At 40.4% G+C, this 21,111-nt stretch overlaps 1 protein-coding gene across 1 annotated transcript; it reads left to right on the top strand.

Moving 5' to 3' along the window:
- The first annotated feature begins 6,801 nt into the window (after positions 1-6,801).
- On the top strand, positions 6,802-20,802 carry LOC110503101 (zinc finger protein 664). Its single transcript, XM_036960415.1, has 3 exons — positions 6,802-7,675; positions 16,136-17,095; positions 17,180-20,802. Exons 1-3 carry the CDS (start codon positions 7,321-7,323, stop codon positions 17,347-17,349), a joined length of 1,485 nt encoding a protein of 494 aa, XP_036816310.1. The 5' UTR covers positions 6,802-7,320; the 3' UTR covers positions 17,350-20,802.
- Positions 20,803-21,111: the final 309 nt, after the last annotated feature.

The raw sequence follows: 21,111 nt of genomic DNA, 5'->3' as shown, positions 1-21,111 counted from the left end.
TAAACATTTTAAAAGAGTATTTTTATCATTATTTTATTAACGAAAGCCTAAAGATGCTGATGAAGAAATACAGTACTGTAAAGTATATGCTTTATCCGACATTTTGCGGTTGCAAAATATTTATTTATGTTTTTAGAGGGAGAGAAGGACTTCCCGGCCAGCCAAAACCTCCCCTAACCCGGATGACACTGGACTAATTGTGCACTGCCATATGGGACAGTTGGACGTGATGCAGCCTGGATTCAAACCAGGGACTGCAGTGATGCCTGTTTCACTGAGATGCAGTACCTTAGACAACTACGCCACTCGGGAGCCATGACCAATATGACCAATATATAGCTAATATCCCATCCTAGAAACATTGTTTGCAGAATTCACAGCCTGACATGCTTGTGAAAAACAGGGTTAATAATAATAATAATAATAATAATACCTTTTCTCCCTTCCACATGGTAAAGGTACCAATTTATATGTTTTTTTTTTCTATAATTTTTTTAGATTTGAGTTTAACCACAATATTTGCTGTATTATTTGTTCTGTCCTTTCTGGTTGATTAAACTGAAATTGCAACTAAATTCGGCCAGTTGTGATACATTTGACGATCAAATTCTCCCCCTACCCTGCTTCTAGGCAAGTCTATTGTTCTTCCAATGGCCTTGATAATAGCCATAATGGCGCTGTACAATGTGAATGTGTGTGTTTGAAAGAGTATTCTCCAGTAAGGAACCATTTGTTTACCTTCATTAGACAGCTTTGTTCCAATATTTCTGTCATTCAGTGATATTTTTTCCCATAGTAATTTGTTATGGATCCATAACTAAATTAAAAGAGTATTTTCATAAGTATTTTATTAATGAAAGCATAAAGATGCTGATGAAGAAATACAGTACTGTACAGTATATGATTTAACATTTGGATAATAAAGCATTTAAAGCATTTTGAAGATATAAACCACCTGCATTTGTTTATTAGGCTACTGTGCAGTCTGACATGTAAACATAGCCTACAATACATACTGTAGTAAACATGTCCTTGGAATAGCAGAACAGCATAACGGTCCGGACGGCTCTTGATGTGCCTGGAGAGAAGTTGGTCAAGTTCTGTTTTCAGAAGAGGAATGGAAATGTCAGGGTGAACCGGCGACCTGACGAACCCGCCAGGTACAGTTGATTTCGGAAGTTTACATACACTTAGGTTGGAGTCATTGAAACTCGTTTTTCAACCACTCCACAAATGTCTTGTTAACAAACTATAGTTTTGGCAAGTCGGTTAGGACATCTACTTTGTGCATGACACAAGTCATTTTTCCAACAATTGTTTACAGACAGATTATTTCATTTATAATTCACTGTATCACAGTTCCAGTGGGTCAGAAGTTTACATACACAAAGTTGACTGTGCCTTTAAAGAACTTGTAAAATTCCAGAAAATTATGTCATGGCTTTAGAAGCTTCTGATAGGCTAATTGACATAATTTGAGTCAATTGGAGGTGTACCTGTGGATGTATTTCAAGGCCTACCTTCAAACTCAGTGCCTCTTTGCTTGACATCATGGGAAAATCCAAAGAAATCTGCCAAGACCTCAGAAAAACCATTGTAGACCTCCACAAGTCTGGTTCATCCTTGGGAGCAATTTCCAAATGCCTGAAGGTACCATATTCATCTGTACAAACAATAGTATGCAAGTATAAACACCATGGGACCACGCAGCCGTCATACCGCTCAGGAAGGAGATGAATGTACTTTTGTGCGAAAAGTGCAAATCAATCCCAGAACAACAGCAAAGGACCTTGTGAAGATGCTGGAGGAAACAGGTACAAAAGTATCTATATCCACAGTAAAATGAGTCCTATATCGACATTACCTGAAAGGCTGCTCAGCAAGGAAGAAGCCACTGCTCCAAACCCGCCATAAAAAAAGCCAGACTACGGTTTGCAACTGCACATGGGGACAAAGATCATACTTTTTGGAGAAATATCCTCTGGTCTGATGAAACAAAAATAGAACTGTTTGGCCATATTGACCATCATTATGTTTGGAGGAAAAAGGGGAGGCTTGCATGCCGAAGAACACCATCCCTACCGTGAAGCACGCGGGTGTTGTGGGGGTGCTTTACTTACATGGATATATTGAAGCAACATCTCAAGACACCAGTCAGGAAGTTAAAGCTTGGTTGCAAATAGGTCTTCCAAATGGACAATGACCCCAAGTATACTTCCAAAGTTGTGGCAAAGTGGCTTAAGGACAACAAAGTGAAGGTATTGGAGTGGCCATCACAAAGCCTTGACGTCAATCTCATAGAACATTTGTGGGCAGAACTGAAAAAGCGTGTGCGATGTATGTAACGTATGTAAACTTCTGACCCACTGGGAATGTGATGAAAGAAATCAAAGCTGAAATAAATCATTGTGATCTACTATTATTCTGACATTTCACATTCTTAAAATAAAGTGGTGATTCTAACTGACCTAAGACAGGGAATTTTTACAAGGATTAAATGTCAAGAATTGTGAAAAACTGAGTTTAAATGTCTTTGGCTAAGGTGTATGTAAACTTCCGGCTTCAACTGTCTATACTAGGCAGTGTCAGAGGAAGGCCCCAAAAATTGTCAAAGACTCCAGTCACCCAAGTCATGAACTGTTCTCTCTTTTACCGCATGGCAAACGGTAACGGAGTGCCATGTCTAGGTCCAAAAGGCTCCTTAACAGCTTCTACCCCAAACCATAAGGCTGCTGAACAATTAATAAAATTGCCACCCGGACTATTTGCGTCAACACCCCCCCCCGTTTGCTTTTACTTTGCTGCTACTCTCTGTTTATTATCTATGCATAGTCCCCTTACCCCTACCTACACTAGCGTTAAAAAGTTTGAGGTCACTTAGAAATGTCCTTTTAAAAAAAAAGAAAAGCACATGTTTTGTCCATTAAAATAACATCAAACTGATCTATAATATAGTGTAGACATTGTTAATGCTGTAAATGACTATTGTAGCTGGAAACGGTGGATTTTTTAATTGAATATTTACATAGGTGTACAGAGGCCCATTATCAGCAACCATCACTCCTGTGAAATGTCTAAGTAGCCCCAAACTTTTGAACGGTAGTGTACATGTACAAATTACATCGACTAACCTGTACCCCCGCACATTGACTCTGTACTGGCACCCCCTGTATATACTATAGCCTCTTTACTATTATTTTGTATTTATTTGGTATTTTTATAGTTTCAAATGTTTTATATTTTTTATTTACTTGAGTTTATTTAGTAAATACTTTCCTAACACTTATTTTTCTTCAAACTGCATTGCTGGTTAAGGACTTGTAAGTAAGCAATTTTAACTGTAAGGTCTACAGTTGTTTTCGGAGCATGTGACAAATAATATTTGATTTTATTTAGAGCTCAGAGACAGGATTGTGTCGAGTCACAGATCTGGGGAAGGGTAACAAAAAATGTCCCAAGATCCCCATGATCACAGCGGCGTCCATCATTTTAAATGGAAGAAGTTTGAACCACCAAGACTCTTTCTGGAGCTGTCCGCCCGGTCAAACTGACCAGTCGTGGGACAAGTCTCCTCTGTGGAGATGGGAGAACCTTCCAGAAGGACAACCATCTCTGCAGCACTCCAACAATCAGGCCTTTATGATAGAGTGGCCAGACGGAAGACACTTCTCAGTAAAAGGCACATGACAGTCCTCTTTGCCAAAAGGCACCTAAAGGCCTCTCAGGCCATGAGAAACAAGATTCTCTGGTCTGATGATACCAAGATTGAACTCTTTGGCCTGAATGTCAAGCATGGAGGAAACCTGGCATTATGTTGTGGGGGATGTTTTTCAGCGGCAGGGACTGGGAGACTAGTCAGGGTCGAGGGAAAGCTGAATGGAGCAAAGTACAGAGAGATCCTTTATAAAAACCTGTTCCAGAGCGCCCAGGACCTCAGACTGGGGTGAAGGTTCACCTTCCAACAGGACAACAACCCTAAGTACACAGCCACGGCAACATAGGAGTAGCTTCGGGACAAGTCTGAATGTACAGTAATACAATGCAATATATTAGCAAAAATGTCTAAAAACCTATTTTTGCTTTTCCATTATGGGGTATTGTGTGTAGATTGATGAAAAAAGATTTAATCTATTTTAGAATAAGGCTGTAACGTAACAAAATGTGGAAAAATTTAATGAGTCTGAATACTTTCCGAATGCACTGAATGTAGTCTATTCAATGCCACTCCGACATTGATCGTCCTAACATTTACAATTCCATTATTTTACTTTGAGATCTGTGTGAATTGTTGTGAATATTTAGATACTACTGCACTGTTGGAGCTCGGAACACAAGCATTTCGCTTCACCCGCAATAATATCTGCTGCCGCCGACGAAGATGGTAGCATTGCTACTAGCTCTTAAGGAACTCTGCAGTATTTTGTTTGTTCATGTACTATTTTTTACATTATTAGCTCAGGAATTGTTTTGTGTCATTACATACTGGGAAGAACTATTGGATATTATAGCGGCTGTAACCAGAATTTCCAGCACTACAACCAGGATTATGACTTCCCTGGAGCGGATCCTTTGTTTGCTCTCCCTAGAGCAATCAAACCTATTCCAGAGGCTGACCCAAAACAACGCCAGCGAAGGAGAGGTACTCGAGGTGGTCTTCTGGTCCGACTCAGGAAGCGTGCACAACACCCACCACTCCCGAGTATTTTACTCGCTAATGTCCAATCTCTGGATAATAAAATTGATGATCTCAAGGCAAGAGTTGCTTTTCAGAGGGACACCAGGGATTGGAATGTACTCTGCTTCACAGAAACATGGCTCTCTCTCTATATCTCTGACTCTGTAAAGCCAGTTCGGTTCTCAGTACATCCCACCAACAGGAACAAACATCTCTCCGGGAGGCAGAAGGGTGGAGGCATATGTTTTATGATTAACGACTTATGGTGTAACTGGGATAACACACAAAAACTCAAGTCCTTCACCCGACCTAGAATATCTCATAATTAAATGCCGACCGTACTATCTCCAGAGACAAGGAAAACCAGCCACGTCGTGGACACCAACGTCTTGCTTCCAGACAGGCTGAGCACCTTCTTCACTCACTTTGAGGATAATAAAGTCCCACCGATGCGGCCCGCTACCAAGGACTGTGGGCTCTTCTTCTACGTGGCCAATGTGAGTAATACATTTAAGTGTGATAACCCTCGCAAGGCTGCTGGCCCAGATGGTATACCTAGCCGTGTCCTCAGAGCATGCGCAGATCAGCTGACTGGTGTGTTCACAGATACATTCAATCTCTCCCTATCCCTGTCTGTTGTCCCCACATGCTTCAAGATGGCCACCATTGTCCCTGTATTTAAGAAAGCAAAGGTAATTGAACTAAATGACTATCACCACGAAGCACTCACCTCTGTTATCATGAAGTGCTTTGAGAGACTAGCCAAGGATCATATCACCTCCAACTTACCTGCCTCCCTAGACCTTCTTCAATTTGCTCACCACCCCAATAGATCTATAGACGATGCAATCGCCACCACACTGCACACTGCCCAGTCCCATTTGGACAAGAGGCATACCTATGTAAGAATGCTGTTCATTGACTATAGCTCAGCATTCAACACCATAGTACCCTCCAAGCTCATCAACAAGCTCGAGGCCCTGGGTCTGAACCCTGCCCTGTGCCACTGGGTCCTGAACTTCCTGACGGGTCGTCCCCAGGTGGTGAAGGTAGGAAACAACACCTTCTCTTTGCCGATCCTCAAACCTGGGGCCCCACAAGGGTGTGTGCTCAGCCCCCTCCTGTACTTCCTGTTCACCCATGACTGCGTAGCCAAGCACGCCTCCAACTCAATCATCAAGTTTGCAGTCGACACAACAGTAGTAGGGTTGATTACCAACAACGATGAAACAGCCTACAGGGAGGAGGTGAGGGCTCTGGGAGTGTGATGCCAGGAAAATAACCTCTCTCAACTTCAACAAAACTAAGGAGATCATCGTGAGCTTCAGGAAACAGCAGCAGGAGCACCCCCCTATCCACATCGATGGGACAGCTATCATTCAGAAGGCGAGATCAGTACAGGTGCATCAAAGCTGTGACCGAGAGACTGAAAAACAGCGTGTATCTCAAGGCCATCAGACTGCTAAACAGCCATCACTAGTACATCAGGGGGGGCTGCCTTATAGACATAGATTAGGAATTACTGGCCACTTTTAATAATGGATCACTAGCCACTTTAATAATGTTCCGTATCTAGCATTACTCATCTTATATGTATAAAATGCACAGCACACTATTCTACAGTATCTTAGTCACTTTAAAATTGTGTTTACATATTGCATCACCCATTTCATATGTATATACTGTATTGCATTCTATACTACACCACTGTCTGTTAAACAGCCATGTCCAGCACATCAGAGGCTGCTGCCTATAGACATAGATTAGGAATCACTGGCCACTTTAAGGAAATTAAACACTAGCCACTTTAATAATGTCTCCGTATCTTGCATTACTCATCTCATATGTGTAAACTGTACTATATACTATTCTACGGTATCTTAGTTACTTTAATTGTTTGTAAATATTATGTGACCCATCTCATATGTATATATCGTACTCTATACTCTGCCACTGTACAGTATCTTAGTCCAATGCAGCTCTGACATATATGTATATATATTCTTAATCCATTCCTTACTTAGATTTATTTTGTATTTTGGGTATATGTTGTGAAACTGTTAGATATTACTTGTTAGATATTACTGCACTGTCGGAACTAGAAGCACAAGCATTTCTCTACACCCGCTAAACACGTGTATGGGACCAAAACAATTTGATTTGATTTAAATATGTGTATGTGACAAATACACATTTATTTGATTTGTTTGTTCTTATAGGTAGCCAGATCGTGATTACAACAAAACATTTTACCACGCTGTCTTGTTACATTGGTGAGTAAAAACTCATGCTTCCTCATACCCCGTCTGAAAATAAAATATTAATTTCACTCAACTGCGTTACACACTCCAGTGAGCAGATGGCGATGTCGGGCTTTAAGGCAATGCTGCCAATGTGACGTATTATCTAGTGGACGGGACGCTTCTTACACACAGCAACAGTTAGACAGCCACCTCCGTAGCTTGCTAGCCAAACCGATACAGCTCGTTAGACGCTTTCGTGTATATTAGCCACTATGTTTTAAACCAATGTCTGTTGTCTAGTTAGTTATCCCATTTAATGTAATATTTACTGTGTTGTTATTGGTAAACTAGCTGGCTGGTTAGATTAGCACTATCCTAGCAAGCAAGCTGACATCGCCGACCATGACCTCACTAAGCTACTCTCCAACTATTAAAGAAGAGGTCTGCTGGACGGAGAAGGAGGATGCTGTTCGAGTGAAAGAAGAAGAGAAAGAAGTTACATTAAAAGAAGAGGGAGACGCGTTCAGAGTGAAAGTGGAGGAGGAAGTTACTGTGAAAGAAGAGGAGCAAGAGGAGGATGGAGTTGTCAGAGTGAAAGAAGAGAATAGGGAGATGACTGTCACATCGAAAAAGGAGGAGGAAGAGGAAACTGGATATCTGGGCTCGGTTTCCCAAAGTGGTCTTAAGGCATCCTATGGTTCTAACGATGAATTTAGCCTTAAAATGCGTTTGGGAAAATCGGCCCAGATTAACACTAGTAAGTACTGTCTTAAAAACATAGACACAAACTCTGCAGTTGTTGATCAGACGTGTGGTGTTAAAGGGTAAATCTGCAGTTGTTACATCCATATTTAGACTTGATAATTATTTATATATAGCCATTTATTCTTGAAGAATATAACATATTGGCTTAGTTCAAAGTTTTGTCTTCGCTTGATTATTGTCCAGCTATGTGGTACTGCAAAGAAATACCTAGTTAAGTTGCAGCTGGCCAAGAACAGAGCTGCAGGTCTTGCTCTTAAATGTAATCAGAGGGCTAATATAAATGCTATGTATGCCAGTCTCTTGACTAAGAGTTGAGGAGTTGCAGTTTGGTTTGTTGATTGATTGTGTATTTTTTAAAGGGGCAACCAAGGATTTAAACAGCAACAAAATGGTATACCTGAGAATTGGTTTGGTTAACATCTGAGGGATGGGAGCTGGAGAAATGTAACCACTCTCAAATCCACAGAGAAAGCTATTGTAGAAACCTTAACCCAAAACCTAGCGACCTCGTCAAGAAGTAAAGACATCTTGGCGTAACGGTTAAAATGTGTTGTCTTGACTGTGGCTGGGCCCAGATTTGAGTCCAGCTCAGAGCTCCCCCTGAATTCGCTACACTATGGTTACAAGTAGTCATCCACCGATATGACATTTTTGGCCAATACCGATATCCAATATTTTACTTGCCAAAAAAAACACGATACCAATAACCAATATTTAAAATTTTAGCGGCCTTTTAAGCATTTTGGTACAGTTAAATAGTTAAAACACACACATGGACGCAGCGGTCTAAGGCACTGCATCTCAGTGCAAGAGGTGTCACTACAGTCCCTGGTTCGAACCCAGGCTCTATGACATCCGGCCGTGATTGGGAGTCCCATAGGGCGGCGCACAATTGGCCCCATTATCAGTAAAACATTATCAAAACCCAAAACTTTGACTTACTTGCTGTGCTGTTTCGTTGTTCAGTTGTTTCATTCTCAACCAAGATTTCTCATACTAGCTCTAGATAGTTAGCTAACATCATCTAAAATAACCCTAATTTACAAGATTGTTCTTATTTGATTAATGGTGGTCGGACCCATCTATGTGAAGCTAGCCACAATAAATATTAGCCACAACAGTGGACTTTATGTTTAGCCTTCAAAATAAAAGTATGTAATTGACAGTGATGCAAATGAATACAAATAGTAGAATTATGCCATAATTGCATAAGCAAGGTTGGAGTGTTGTTATATAAAATCAACAAGACAATAATTTGTTAATTTGACAATCAGTTGAAATCACACGTATTATACTTTAGAATTGCGTTGGGGACATACTTATTTCACTGTACAGCCTTACCTATGGATTGTGGATCAATGACATGGGGTATCAGTCTACTCAGTGACACCCAGTGTTTTGAACACTATTCTTGAGGAAAAACAATACTGCGTGGATGTTTTGGAGGTGGACATTGGGAAAAAATATATTGTGTATTGAGTAGACTGATACCCCATTTCATTGATCCCCAATCCTTAGGTAAAGCTGTACAGTGTAATATAAATGTCACTACACACAGTAGGCTGACTGGGGAGGTGATTTCACACAGTCAGTCCTGCGACAATGCTAATATTTGCCTAAACACAGTTGTGTTCTGTGGGTGTCACCAAGTTGACTGATACCCCATTTCATTGCTTCTCAATTCCAATCTTGTTTAACATTATCTAGTCTAAATATGGCATGATTCCACCAATTGTATCCTTCTGCATCACTTTCAAAGAGTTACTTTTATTTTGAAGGCAAACCGCAAATTCCACATAATTGCGCCAATCCTTATTGTGGCTAGCTTCACAACATATAACCTGGTTCGGTCAAGCATCACTAGCCAGATGGCGAACAACAAGTTACTACCTAGCTAATACTTACTCACAATGATTCTTAAATCATTGCTAAGAATAATGAAAATGACTGCAGTTTCTACAGGTCATTGTTTTCAGGCTGGTTATATTGGTGCTAGCTAGGTACCAAGCTAAAGCTAGCTACCCCAGAAGTTGCGGTCTAACAAATAATGCTTTATTACCAACGCGGTATTGTAAACACATTGTTCGTGGCCGATGCTTGCTTGTTTGCAGAGCTTTTTGTACAGCTTTGACAGTGCTACTGATAGTAGTGGTGGCGCTAGGCTTGCACGTGTGCGTGCAAATTCAGAACACACAACATTCTGTAATAGAACTGTGTTATTTGACATGTTAAATTAAAAGCTTATTTAACGCGTCAAATAGTGTTATTGTCAAATAGTGTTATTTGACGTGTATCTTTTTTTGACACGCAAAGACCCAAACAGCGTTCCATAGTATTTTATTTATTTTATTTAGTTAACCAGGTAGGCTAGTTGAGAACAAGTTCTCATTCGCAACTGCGACCTGGCCAAGATAAAGCATAGCAATTCGACACATACAACAACACAGAGTCACACATGGAATAAAAAAACATAGTCAATAATACAGTAGAACAAAACAAAACAAAAAAGTCTATATACAGTGAGTGCAAATGAGGTAGGATAAGAGAGGTAAGGCAATAAATAGGCCATGGTGGTGAAGTAATTACAATATAGAAATTAAACACTGGAATGGTAGATGTGCAAAAGATGAATGTGCAAGTTGAGATGCTGGGATGCAAAGGAGCAAGATGAATAAATACAGTATGGGGATGAGGTAGGTAGATAGATGGGCTGTTTACAGATGGGCTATCTACAGGTACAGTGATCTGTGAGATGCGCTGACAGCTGGTGCTTAAAGCTAGTGAGGGAGATATGAGTCTCCAGCTGCAGAGATTTTTGCAATTCGTTCCAGTCATTGGCAGCTAAGAACTGTAAGGAAAGATGATCAAAGGAGGAATTTGCTTTGGGGTGACCAGTGAGATATACCTGCTGGAGCGCGTGCTACGAGTGGGTGCTGCTATGGTGACCAGTGAGCTGAGATAAGGTGGGGCTTTACCTAGCAGAGACTTGTAGATAACCTGTAGCCAGTGGGTCTGGCGATGAGTATGAAGCGAGGGCCAACCAACAAGAGCGTATAGGTCGCAATGGTGGGTAAGTGTATGTGGCTTTGGTGACAAAACAGATGGCACTGTGATAGACTGCATCCAGTTTTTTGAGTAGAGTGTTGGAGGCTATTTTATAGATGACGAAGTCGAGGATTGGTAGGATGGTCAGTTTTACGAGGGTATGTTTGGCGGCATGAGTAAAGAATGCTTTGTTGCGATATAGGAAGCTAATTCTAGATTTAATTTTGGATTGGAGATGCTTAATGTGAGTCTGGAAGGAGAGTTTACAGTCTAACCAGACACCTAGGTATTTGTAGTTGTCCACGTATTCTAAGTCCGTCCAGAGTAGTGATGCTGGACAGGCGAGCAGGTGCGGGCAGAGATCGGTTGAATAGCATGCATTTAGTTTTACTTGCGTTTAAGAGCAGTTGGAGAGTTGTATGGCATTAAAGCTTGTTTGGTGGTTATTTAACAGTGTCCAAAGAGGGGCCAGAAGTATACAGAATGGTGTCGTCTACGTAGAGGTGTATCAGAGAATCACCAGCAGTAAGAGCAACATCATTGATGTATACAGAGAAGAGAGTCAGCCTGAGGATTGAACCCTGTGGCACCCCCATAGAGACTGCCAGAGGCCTGGACAACAGGCCCTCCGATTTGACACACTGAACTCTATCAGAGAAGTAGTTGGTAAACCAGGCGAGGCAATCATTTGAGAAACCAAGGCTGTTGAGTCTGCCAATAAGAATGTGGTGATTGACAGAGTCAAAAGCCTTGGCCAGGTCTATGAATACGGCTGCACAGTAATGTCTCTTATGGATGGTGGTTATGTCGTTTAGGACCTTGAGTGTGGCTGAGGTGCACCCATGACCAGCTCTTAAACCAGATTGCATAGCGGAGAAGATACGGTGGGATTCGAAATGGTCGGTAATCTTTTTAACTTGGATTTCGAAGACCTTAGAAAGACAGGGTAGGATAGATATAGGTCTATAGCAGTTTGGGTCTAGAGTGTCACCCCCTTTGAAGAGGGGGATGACCGCGGCAGCTTTCCAATCTTTGGGAATCTCAGACGATCCGAAAGAGAGGTTGAACAGGCTAGTAATAGCGGTTGCAACAATTTTGGCAGATAATTTTAGAAAGAGAGGGTCCAGATTGTCTAGCCCTGCTGATTTGTAGGGTCCAGATTTTGACGCTTTTTCAGAACATCAGCTTTCTGGATTTGGGTGAAGGAGAAATGGTGGGGGCTTTGGCGGGTTGCTGTGGAGGGTGCCGGGCAGTTGACCGGGGTAGGGGTAGCCAGGTGGAAAGCCTTTTTGAGTTTGTACTACAGGATGCAAATTTCTGTTTTAAAAAGCTAGCCTTAGCTTTCCTAAATGCCTGTGTATATTTGTTCCTAACTTACCTGAGAAGTTGCATATCACGGGGGCTATTCGATGCTAATGCAGAACGCCACAGGATGTTTTTATGCTAGTCAAGGGCAGACAGTTCTGGAGTGAACCAAGGACTATATCTATTCCTAGTTCCATTTTTTTTTAATGGGGCATGCTTATTTAAGATGGTGAGGAAAGCACTTTTAAAGAATAGCCAGGCATCATCTTCTGACGGGATGAGGTCAATGTCATTCCAGGATACCCCGGCCAGGTCGATTAGAAAGGCCTGCTCGCAGAAGTGTTTTAGGTAGCGTTTGACAGTGATGAGGGGTGGTCGATTGGTCGCAGACCCATTACGGATGCAGGCAATGAGGCAGTGATCGCTGAGATCTTGATTGAAAACAGCAGAGGTGTATTTGGAGGGTGAGTTATTTAGGATGACATCTATGAGGGTGCCCGTGTTTACGGATTTGGAGTTGTACCTGGTAGGTTCATTGATCATTTGTGTGAGATTGAGGGCATCAAGCTTGGATTGTAGGATGGCCTGGGTGTTAAGCATGTCCCAGTTTAGGTCACCTAGTAGCACAAGCTCAGAAGATAGATGGGGGCAATCAATTCACATATGGTATCGAGGGCACAGCTGGGGGCAGAGGGAGGTCTTGCAAGTGGCAACCGTGAGAGACTTGTTTCTCGAAAGGTGAATTTTTAGAAGTAGAAGCTCAAATTTTTGGGAACAGACTAGAGGTCGACCGATTAATTGGAATGGCCGATTAATTAGGGCCGATTTCAAGTTTTCATAACAATAGGAAATTGGTATTTTTGGGCACCGATTTCCGATAATTTTTTAATAATTTTTTTATTTTCATACCTTTTATTTAACTAGGTAAGTCAGTTAAGAACACATTCTTATTTTCAATGACTGCCAAGGAACTGTGGGTTAACTGCCTTGTTCAGGGGCAGAACGACAGATTTTCACCTTGTCAGCTCAGGGGTTCCAATTTTGCAACCGCACAGTTAACTAGTCCAACGCTCTAACCATTGCACTCCATGAGTAGCCTGCCTGTTATGCAAATGCAGTAGAAGCCAAGGTAAATTGCTAGCTAGCATTAAACTTATTTTATGGGGCGGCAGGGTAGCCTAGTGGTTAGAGCGTTCAAACCCCCGAGCTGACAAGGTACAAATCTGTCGTTCTGCCCCTGAACAGGCAGTTAACCCACTGTTCCTAGGCATTGAAAATAAGAATTTGTTCTTAACTGACTTGCCTAGTTAAATAAAGGTAAAAAAACGTATCTTACTAATCCAGTTTAGCAGGCAATATTAACCAGGTGAAATTGTGTCATTTCTCTTGCATTCATTGCACGCAGAGTCAGGGTATATGCAACTGCCTGGCTCATTGCGATCTAATTTGCCAGAATTTTACGTAATTATGACATACATTGAAGGTTGTGTAATGTAACAAGAATATTTAGACTTAGGGATGCCACCCGTTAGATAAAATACCGAACGGTTCCGTCTTTCACTGAAATAATAAACGTTTTGTTTTCTAAATGATAGTTTCCGGATTCAATCATATTAATGACCTAAGGCTCGTATTTCTGTGTGTTATTATGTTATAATTAAGTCTGATTTGATAGAGCAGTCTGACTGAGCAGCAGCAGGCCTGTAATCATTCATTCAAACAGCACTTTCATGCGTTTTGCCAGCAGCTCTTTGCAAGCACATCGCTGTTTATGATTTCAAGCCTATCAGCCTAATGGCTGGTGTAACCAATGTGAAATGGTTAGCTAGTTAGCTGGGTGTGCGCTAATACTGTTTAAAACGTCACTCGCTTTTAGATTTGGAGTAGTTATTCCCCTTGCGCGGCAAGGGCCGCGGCTTTTGTGGAGCGATGGGTAACAATTGGCTAGCCAGGTAGGGGCGAGGAGGGGGACGGAAGCTATACTGTTACACTGGCAATACTATAGTGCCTATAAGAACATCCAATATTCAAAGGTATATGAAATACAAATGGTATAGAGAGAAAAAGTCCTATAAATACTATATTAACTACAAGCTAAAACCTCTTACCTTGGAATATTGAAGTCTCATGTTAAAAGGAACCACCAACTTTCATATGTTCTCATGTTCTGAGCAAGGAACTTAAACATTAGCTTTTTTATATGGCACACATTTTTACATGGCACATATTACTTTCTTCTCCAACACTTTGTTTTTGCATTATTTAAACCAAATTGAATGTGTTTCATTATTTATTTGAGGCTAAATTGATTTGATTGATGTTTTATATTAAGTTAAAATAAGTGTTAATTCAGTATTGTTCTAATTGTCATTATTACAAATAAAAATATATAAAAATCGGCTGATTAATCGGTATTGGCTCTTTTGGTCCTCCAATAATCGGTATCGTTGTTGAAAAATCATAATCGGTCGACTTCTAGTACAGATTTGAATAGTAATACAGAACTCTGCAGGCTATATTTGCAGTAGATTGCAACACCACCCCCTTTGGCAGTTCTATTTTGGTGGAAAATGTTATAGTTAGCGATGGAGATTTCAGGGTTTTTGGTGGTTTTTCTAAACCAGGATTAAGACATCCGGGTTGGCAGAGTGTGCTAAAGCAGTGAGTAAAACAAACTTAGTGAGTAGGCTTCTAATGTTAACATGCATGAAACCAAGGCTTTTACGGTTGCAGAAGTTAACAAATGAGAGCACCTGGGAGTGGGAGTGGAGCTAGGCACTGCAGGACCTGGATTAACCTCTACATCACCAGAGGAACAGAGGAGAAGTAGGATAAGGGTACGGCTAAATGCTATACGAACTGGCCGTCTAGCACGTTCGGAACAGAATGCCTGATTCACATAGTCTCCTCTGAACAGTTGATGTTGAGATGTGTCTGTTACTTGAACTCTGAAGCATTTATTTGGGCTGCAATCAACTCTAATGAACGTATCCTCTGCAGTAGAGGTAACTGGGTCTTCCTTTCCTGTGACGGTCCTCATGAGAGCCAGTTTCATCATAGCACTTGATGGTTTTTGCGACTGCACTTGAAGAAACTTCTTGAAATGTTTTTGATTACTTTAAGACATGAAGGTCAGTTAATGATGGACTGTCGTTTCTCTTTGCTTATTTGAGCTGTTCTTGCCATAAAATGGACTTGGTCTCATCTTTATACCACCCCTACCTTGTCACAACACAACTGATTGGCTAAAACGCATTAAGAAGGAAAGAAATTCCACAAAGGAACTTTTAACAAGGCACACCGGTCAATTGAAGTGCATTCCTTGTGACTACCTCATGAAGCTGGTTGAGAGAATACCAAGATTGTGCAAAGCTGTCATCAAAGCCTAGGGTGGCTACTTTGAAGAATCTCAAATATATTTTGATTTGTTTAACACTTTTTTTGATTACTACATGATTCCATATGTGTTGTTTCATAGTTTTGATGTCTTCACTATTATTCTACAATGTAGCAAATATTTAAAATAAAGATGAACCCTTTAAAGAGTAGGTGTGTCCAAACTTTTGACTGGTACTGTATATGTGACTAACAGATGCATATCTGTATTCCCAGTCATTTGAAATCCATAGATTAGGGCCTAATGAATTTATTTCAGTTCACTGATTTCCTTATATGAACTGTAACTATGTAAAAACGTTTAAATTGTTGCATGTTGCAGTTATATTTTTGTTCTGTAGAAAATCTTAGCTCACCATTTTTGCTAACATTAGCGTGCACACGGCCCTCATGCGGCAAATTTTAGCAAACCTAGAAGGGAGCCTGCCTATATTGGTGACCAAAAGTAATCTGGCACAGAACGAAGGGTTTCAGAAAGTCTCATTTATTTCTAGCCTAGAATAATCCACTTTACCACTGATGTGAAAAAATATATAATATGACTGTTGTTGTCACTTGACTGTCTTTAAGACAATTGGCAAATACATTTGTAAAAGCATTTATACTTCATTAGACAGTCATGGGAATCACCTTTTAGCTGAAATAAACAGGGGATTTTTGCTGTTGTGGGCCTTTAACCATCTGTCTGACTTTGTTGTTCACACAGGAGAGAGACTTGACTATCGTGGATCCTCTGTAGAGCCTCAACAATATCATGAAGCTGACGAGGCAGAGAAGAGTCTCTCCACATCAGAACACCTCAAGAAAAACCAGCGGAAACCCACAGGGAAGAAATCTCACCGATGCTCCGACTGTGGAAAGAGTTACTCAAGATCAGATACACTAAAGGTACACCAGAGAATTCACAATGGAGAGAAACCTTATACCTGTGATCAATGTGGCAAGAGTTTTGTTACATCTAGCCGTCTGACTATACACCAGAGAACACATACAGGAGAGAAGCCATATAGCTGTGATCAATGTGAGAAGAGTTTTGTTACGTCTAGCCATCTGACTATACACCAGAGAACACACACAGGAGAGAAATCTTACCATTGCTCTGACTGTGGAAAGAGTTACTCAAGATCAGATTCACTAAAAGTACACCAGAGAAGTCACACTGGAGAGAAACCTTTTATCTGTTATCAGTGTGGGAAGAGTTTGAATGATCCAAGCAGCATGAAAACACACCAGGGAATTCAGGCTGGAGAGAAACCTCATTGCTGCTTTGACTGCGGGAGGAGATTCACCCCTTCAGAGGACCTTAAAAAACGTCAGAGAATTCATACAGGAGTGAAACCTTATAACTGTTATCAATGTGGGAAGAGTTTTACTGAATCTAGACAGCTGACAATACATCAGAGAGCACACACAGGAGAGAAACCTTACCCCTGCCCTAACTGTGGAAAGAGTTTTGTTTCTTCAGTACATTTAAAATCACACCAGAGAACACACACTGGAGAGAAGCCTTATAGCTGTAACCAATGTGGGAAGAGTTTTACTCACTCAAGCTGCCTGATGGTACATCGGAGAACACACACAGGAGAGAAACCTTATAGCTGTAACCAATGTGGGAAGAGCTTTGTTACATCTAGCCGTCTGACTATACACCAGAGAACACACACAGGAGAGAAGCCTTATAGCTGTGATCAATGTGGGAATAGTTTTACTACATCTAGCCATCTGACTATGCACCAGAGAACACACACAGGAGAGAAGCCTTATAGCTGTGATCAATGTGGGAAGAGTTTTACTACATCTAGCCATCTGACTATGCACCAGCGGACACACACAGGAGAGAACCCTTATAGCTGTAATCAATGTGGGAAGAGATACACTGGTAGAAAATCTCTGATTAAACATCAGAAAATACATATATGAGGACATTGTACCATGATTTCAATTAAATAATGTCACAATGTAGAATGCTTTTAACATTGTAGTAGGAGTATTTTAATGTCACAATGTATAACCCTAAACTTTTTCCCCCCATTCTATTGATATTAGCCTCATAAGGGCAAAAAAACAGGCTCTGAATTGAAAGAGCACTATTTATGTGATTAACAAAGAAAGTGTTGCGTTACACTTACCGTGTTGGGACCCACTTGAAAAAAAATGCAACACCTCAAAATGTAGCTAGATGTTTTTCAACAAATTGTCCTCTAACCAGTGAGGTAAACATTATTCCCAGATTCCATGTGGTTTTTGAGCTGTTAGTTTTAACAGGACATGTAACCTCATCTCCCCCCTCTCGTGCAACTGATTGGTGAAGCTGGTTGAGAGAATGCAAAGCTGTCATCAAGGCAAAGGGTGGCTACTTTGAAGAAATTCAAATATAAAATATGTTTTCTATATGTTATTTCATAGTTGTGATGTCTTTACTATTATTCTACAATGTATAAAATAGTAAAAACAAAGAAGAACCCTTGAATGAGTGGGTGTGTCCAAACTTTTGACTGGTATTGTACGTTCACTTTTGGTTGACAGTGAAAGTTGAAAATACACATGTTTCAGTTTGTTATTTCAATGACTTGAAAACAACTTAATTTCAAAATACTTGCAGCTTATACACATGGACAGAGTATTAAAAAATTGGTCTATTAACAATTGTATTAACAATCGTACATCACTCTAGTATTTATACACACTATTTATTTACAACATTCAAGTGCTAATTGTATTTATTCCTCTTCTGAAGAAGCGTGACTCAAATCACCTACTCATGTCAAACATCCAGCGTGGCAAAATATATATATTTCGTATTATTCCATGCCTCACCATTAAGGGAATTATTGCCAATACCTATCAACAAAGGGGTGTACATTTGGTTATATATATATATATATATATGTCATATTTACATTTCATGTAACATTTAGTCATCTTAATTATTCATGCAACCAACTTTTTACAAGTATTTTCTTTACAAACAATGGAGTAAAACAAACTTATATTTTGGGTTGGACATTGCATCCTATTCTTATTATTTTAGCTAATGGCATTTCCTGCTCGTTAGTCTTTGTTTTTATCTTTATTCTTTTGTTTTTTATCCTCTTATGTTTGTTGTGTAGTAAATATTTCAGTTCTTTTTTTATTTTTCTATGAAGTGCATTGCATCCATGTCTGAAATGTGCTATATAAATAAAGCATAAGTTAATTTTAACATATTGCTAAACAAATGGAACCAATGACCAACTTCACCCAATCCAGTGCATTTTTGTTGAAAAGGAAAAATGTTGAAATCAATAATGCGTCAAAGGATTCAACTACTGAAAACTGAAACAAACAAATGGATCAAACAGATCAATCCCACTTTTCAAGCCTGCTGAAGGCCTGGTGGCATGGTAAACACCACCCCGGGCTCTACCAGGGGCACACTTGGGGTGGTCTCCCACAGCTCTGCATACTGTATGTGGCAGTAGGTAGTACCAATGCCTGACCTAGCGCCTGAAGACAAAAGTCAGACACAGATTCCAAATGATGGTCATTAAATGATTCCATTAGGTTCAATACATGAAGTAATAGCTTCAAAATAGATGTCTACCATCTCTATAATGAATAGGCTGATCAAAATATAGCATAGTCATTTCGAGTTTCAATAATAATAAATCAGTTATTTATTGCTTTTCTTATGTGCCAAAAGTGCCAAAACAGTGTGAGCCAGCAATCTGTCTTTACATTGAGCATCACCCCTTACCTGCGATATCGTGATTTGCCAAAATGATCAGTGACGCAAAATCTGCATACCTGAACAAAGTTCCTCGTTAGTCGTTGCACAGTCTTGATAGCATAGAGATAGATAGGCCTCAACTTTGTGTCATTGTGGTATCCGTGACCGCATGGGCTGCGCCATTGAGGCTTTACAACCCATAGGAATCCCCACCCAGTTGACAACTCTGACTATTTTAAAATGGTGGAAGCCCTCAATGTCTCTGCCCCACGCTAAAACGGCCATTTGGCCACTAGAGGCCTCTATTATTCTCTATGGTTGACAGATGCTGCTACTGTACAATTTATGTTACCTGCATCTGTCCCTGAGTTTTCTCTCATGGACAGAGTACAGCTGACAAATTACGCAAATTCTGGGTTAACCTAGATTAGTTCATGAGAAATTACAAGTTCCATAAACCATGGTTCATGAACAGAAATTTGCATTTTTGGCAACCGGAGGGAAATGATTGCCAATTTCCTGGTTTGATTTGTGTTTAATGAGGATGAGGGTGTGTTAATGTCTGGAGCTCTCGTCAAACATGAGGTCTGGGCCATGTTGACATTGATGTGCTATTGGCACACAGAAGCCTTGGGCCTCTTTCTCTGTTCCCACTCTCTTCCTCAAATGCAAAACTGGTAACCTGGGAAAAAGGTCTGAACAGAAATTTATCACCGGGCATTAAGTTTATTATCGAGGACCATCCTCCCCAAATGCTCTTTATGGTAAGTATAGGAGCATCACAGGGCCATCAGAGATTATTTAACATCAGATTGAATGTCTGACCTTGTTAGCAACCTTGCTTGGAGAAATCTGAAACCTATTCCTGTCAAATAACAACACAAGACTTACAATAAGAACCACATGGGAAGACTGCATTTGAGCCCTATTCAATCGGATAAGACCGCCAATATATGTAAGGCGCTAACCATGTAGTTTAACATAGGGTACTTGCTGTGTGTTGCCCTATACGACCTCCAAGTACTTCCAAATATCTGAGGTTTTCTGGACACTAATCACACGATTGGTGTAGCAGATGCAACTGTTGGTGTTCGCAAGCAAATAACTGTTAGGCCTCTTAGTGCAATAAATCGTTATGCTTCTGAGTCAATGGAGGTGTTTACTCTACTTACACAGTTCTAACAATGCTCAAGTTTTAGCCCAATTATACTAACCGAGTAATTGAAAATCCACCACAGCTGTGGTTTCTGTATGTGCTTGACTGTATTACTGCATGCATGGTTAATGAATACCACGGTAAAAAACTTTTTAGCCTTTTGGATTACGATTGTTTTCCAAGTAGTCTTGTTATCAAAGATATTAGATGTAACCATAGATCTTGTGGCAATGCTGAGATGCTTAAGCAGTGTTGGAATGTCAACATTTCCAACACTAGGCTCATTGAATAGAGAGCAGGTATGACATCAGTATACTTCTGCTTCAGTATCTAAACACCAGCTGTATACAGACATCATCCACCATGCCCAACCTGTCTGTCCAATAATTGTACTTTTGAATATCGTGAAGTCAGTGTGGAAGAGGTGCAAGACAACAATCATTTTATCTTAAATGTGAGTCTACGATAAAGTGTGTGCCCTCAGGCCTGGCGAGAAGCTAAAGTCATTCCGCTACCCAAGAATAGTAAAGCCCCCTTTACTGGCACAAATAGCCGACCAATCAGCCTGTTACCAACCGTTACTAAACTTCTGGAAAAAATAGTGTTTGACCAGATACAATGCTATTTCACAGTAAACAAATTGACAACAGACTTTCAGCACATTATAGGGAAGAACACTCAAGAAGCACAGCACTTACACAAATGACTGATGATTGGCTGAGAGAAATTGATGATAAAATGATTGTGGGGGCTGTCTTGTTAGACTTCAGTACAGCTTTTGACATTATCGATCATAGTCTGCTGCTGGAAAAACTTG

The sequence above is a fragment of the Oncorhynchus mykiss genome, chromosome 23 (assembly GCF_013265735.2).
Source record: "Oncorhynchus mykiss isolate Arlee chromosome 23, USDA_OmykA_1.1, whole genome shotgun sequence".
Taxonomy (NCBI): domain Eukaryota; kingdom Metazoa; phylum Chordata; class Actinopteri; order Salmoniformes; family Salmonidae; genus Oncorhynchus; species Oncorhynchus mykiss.
This window is presented reverse-complemented; position numbering and strand designations above follow the sequence as displayed.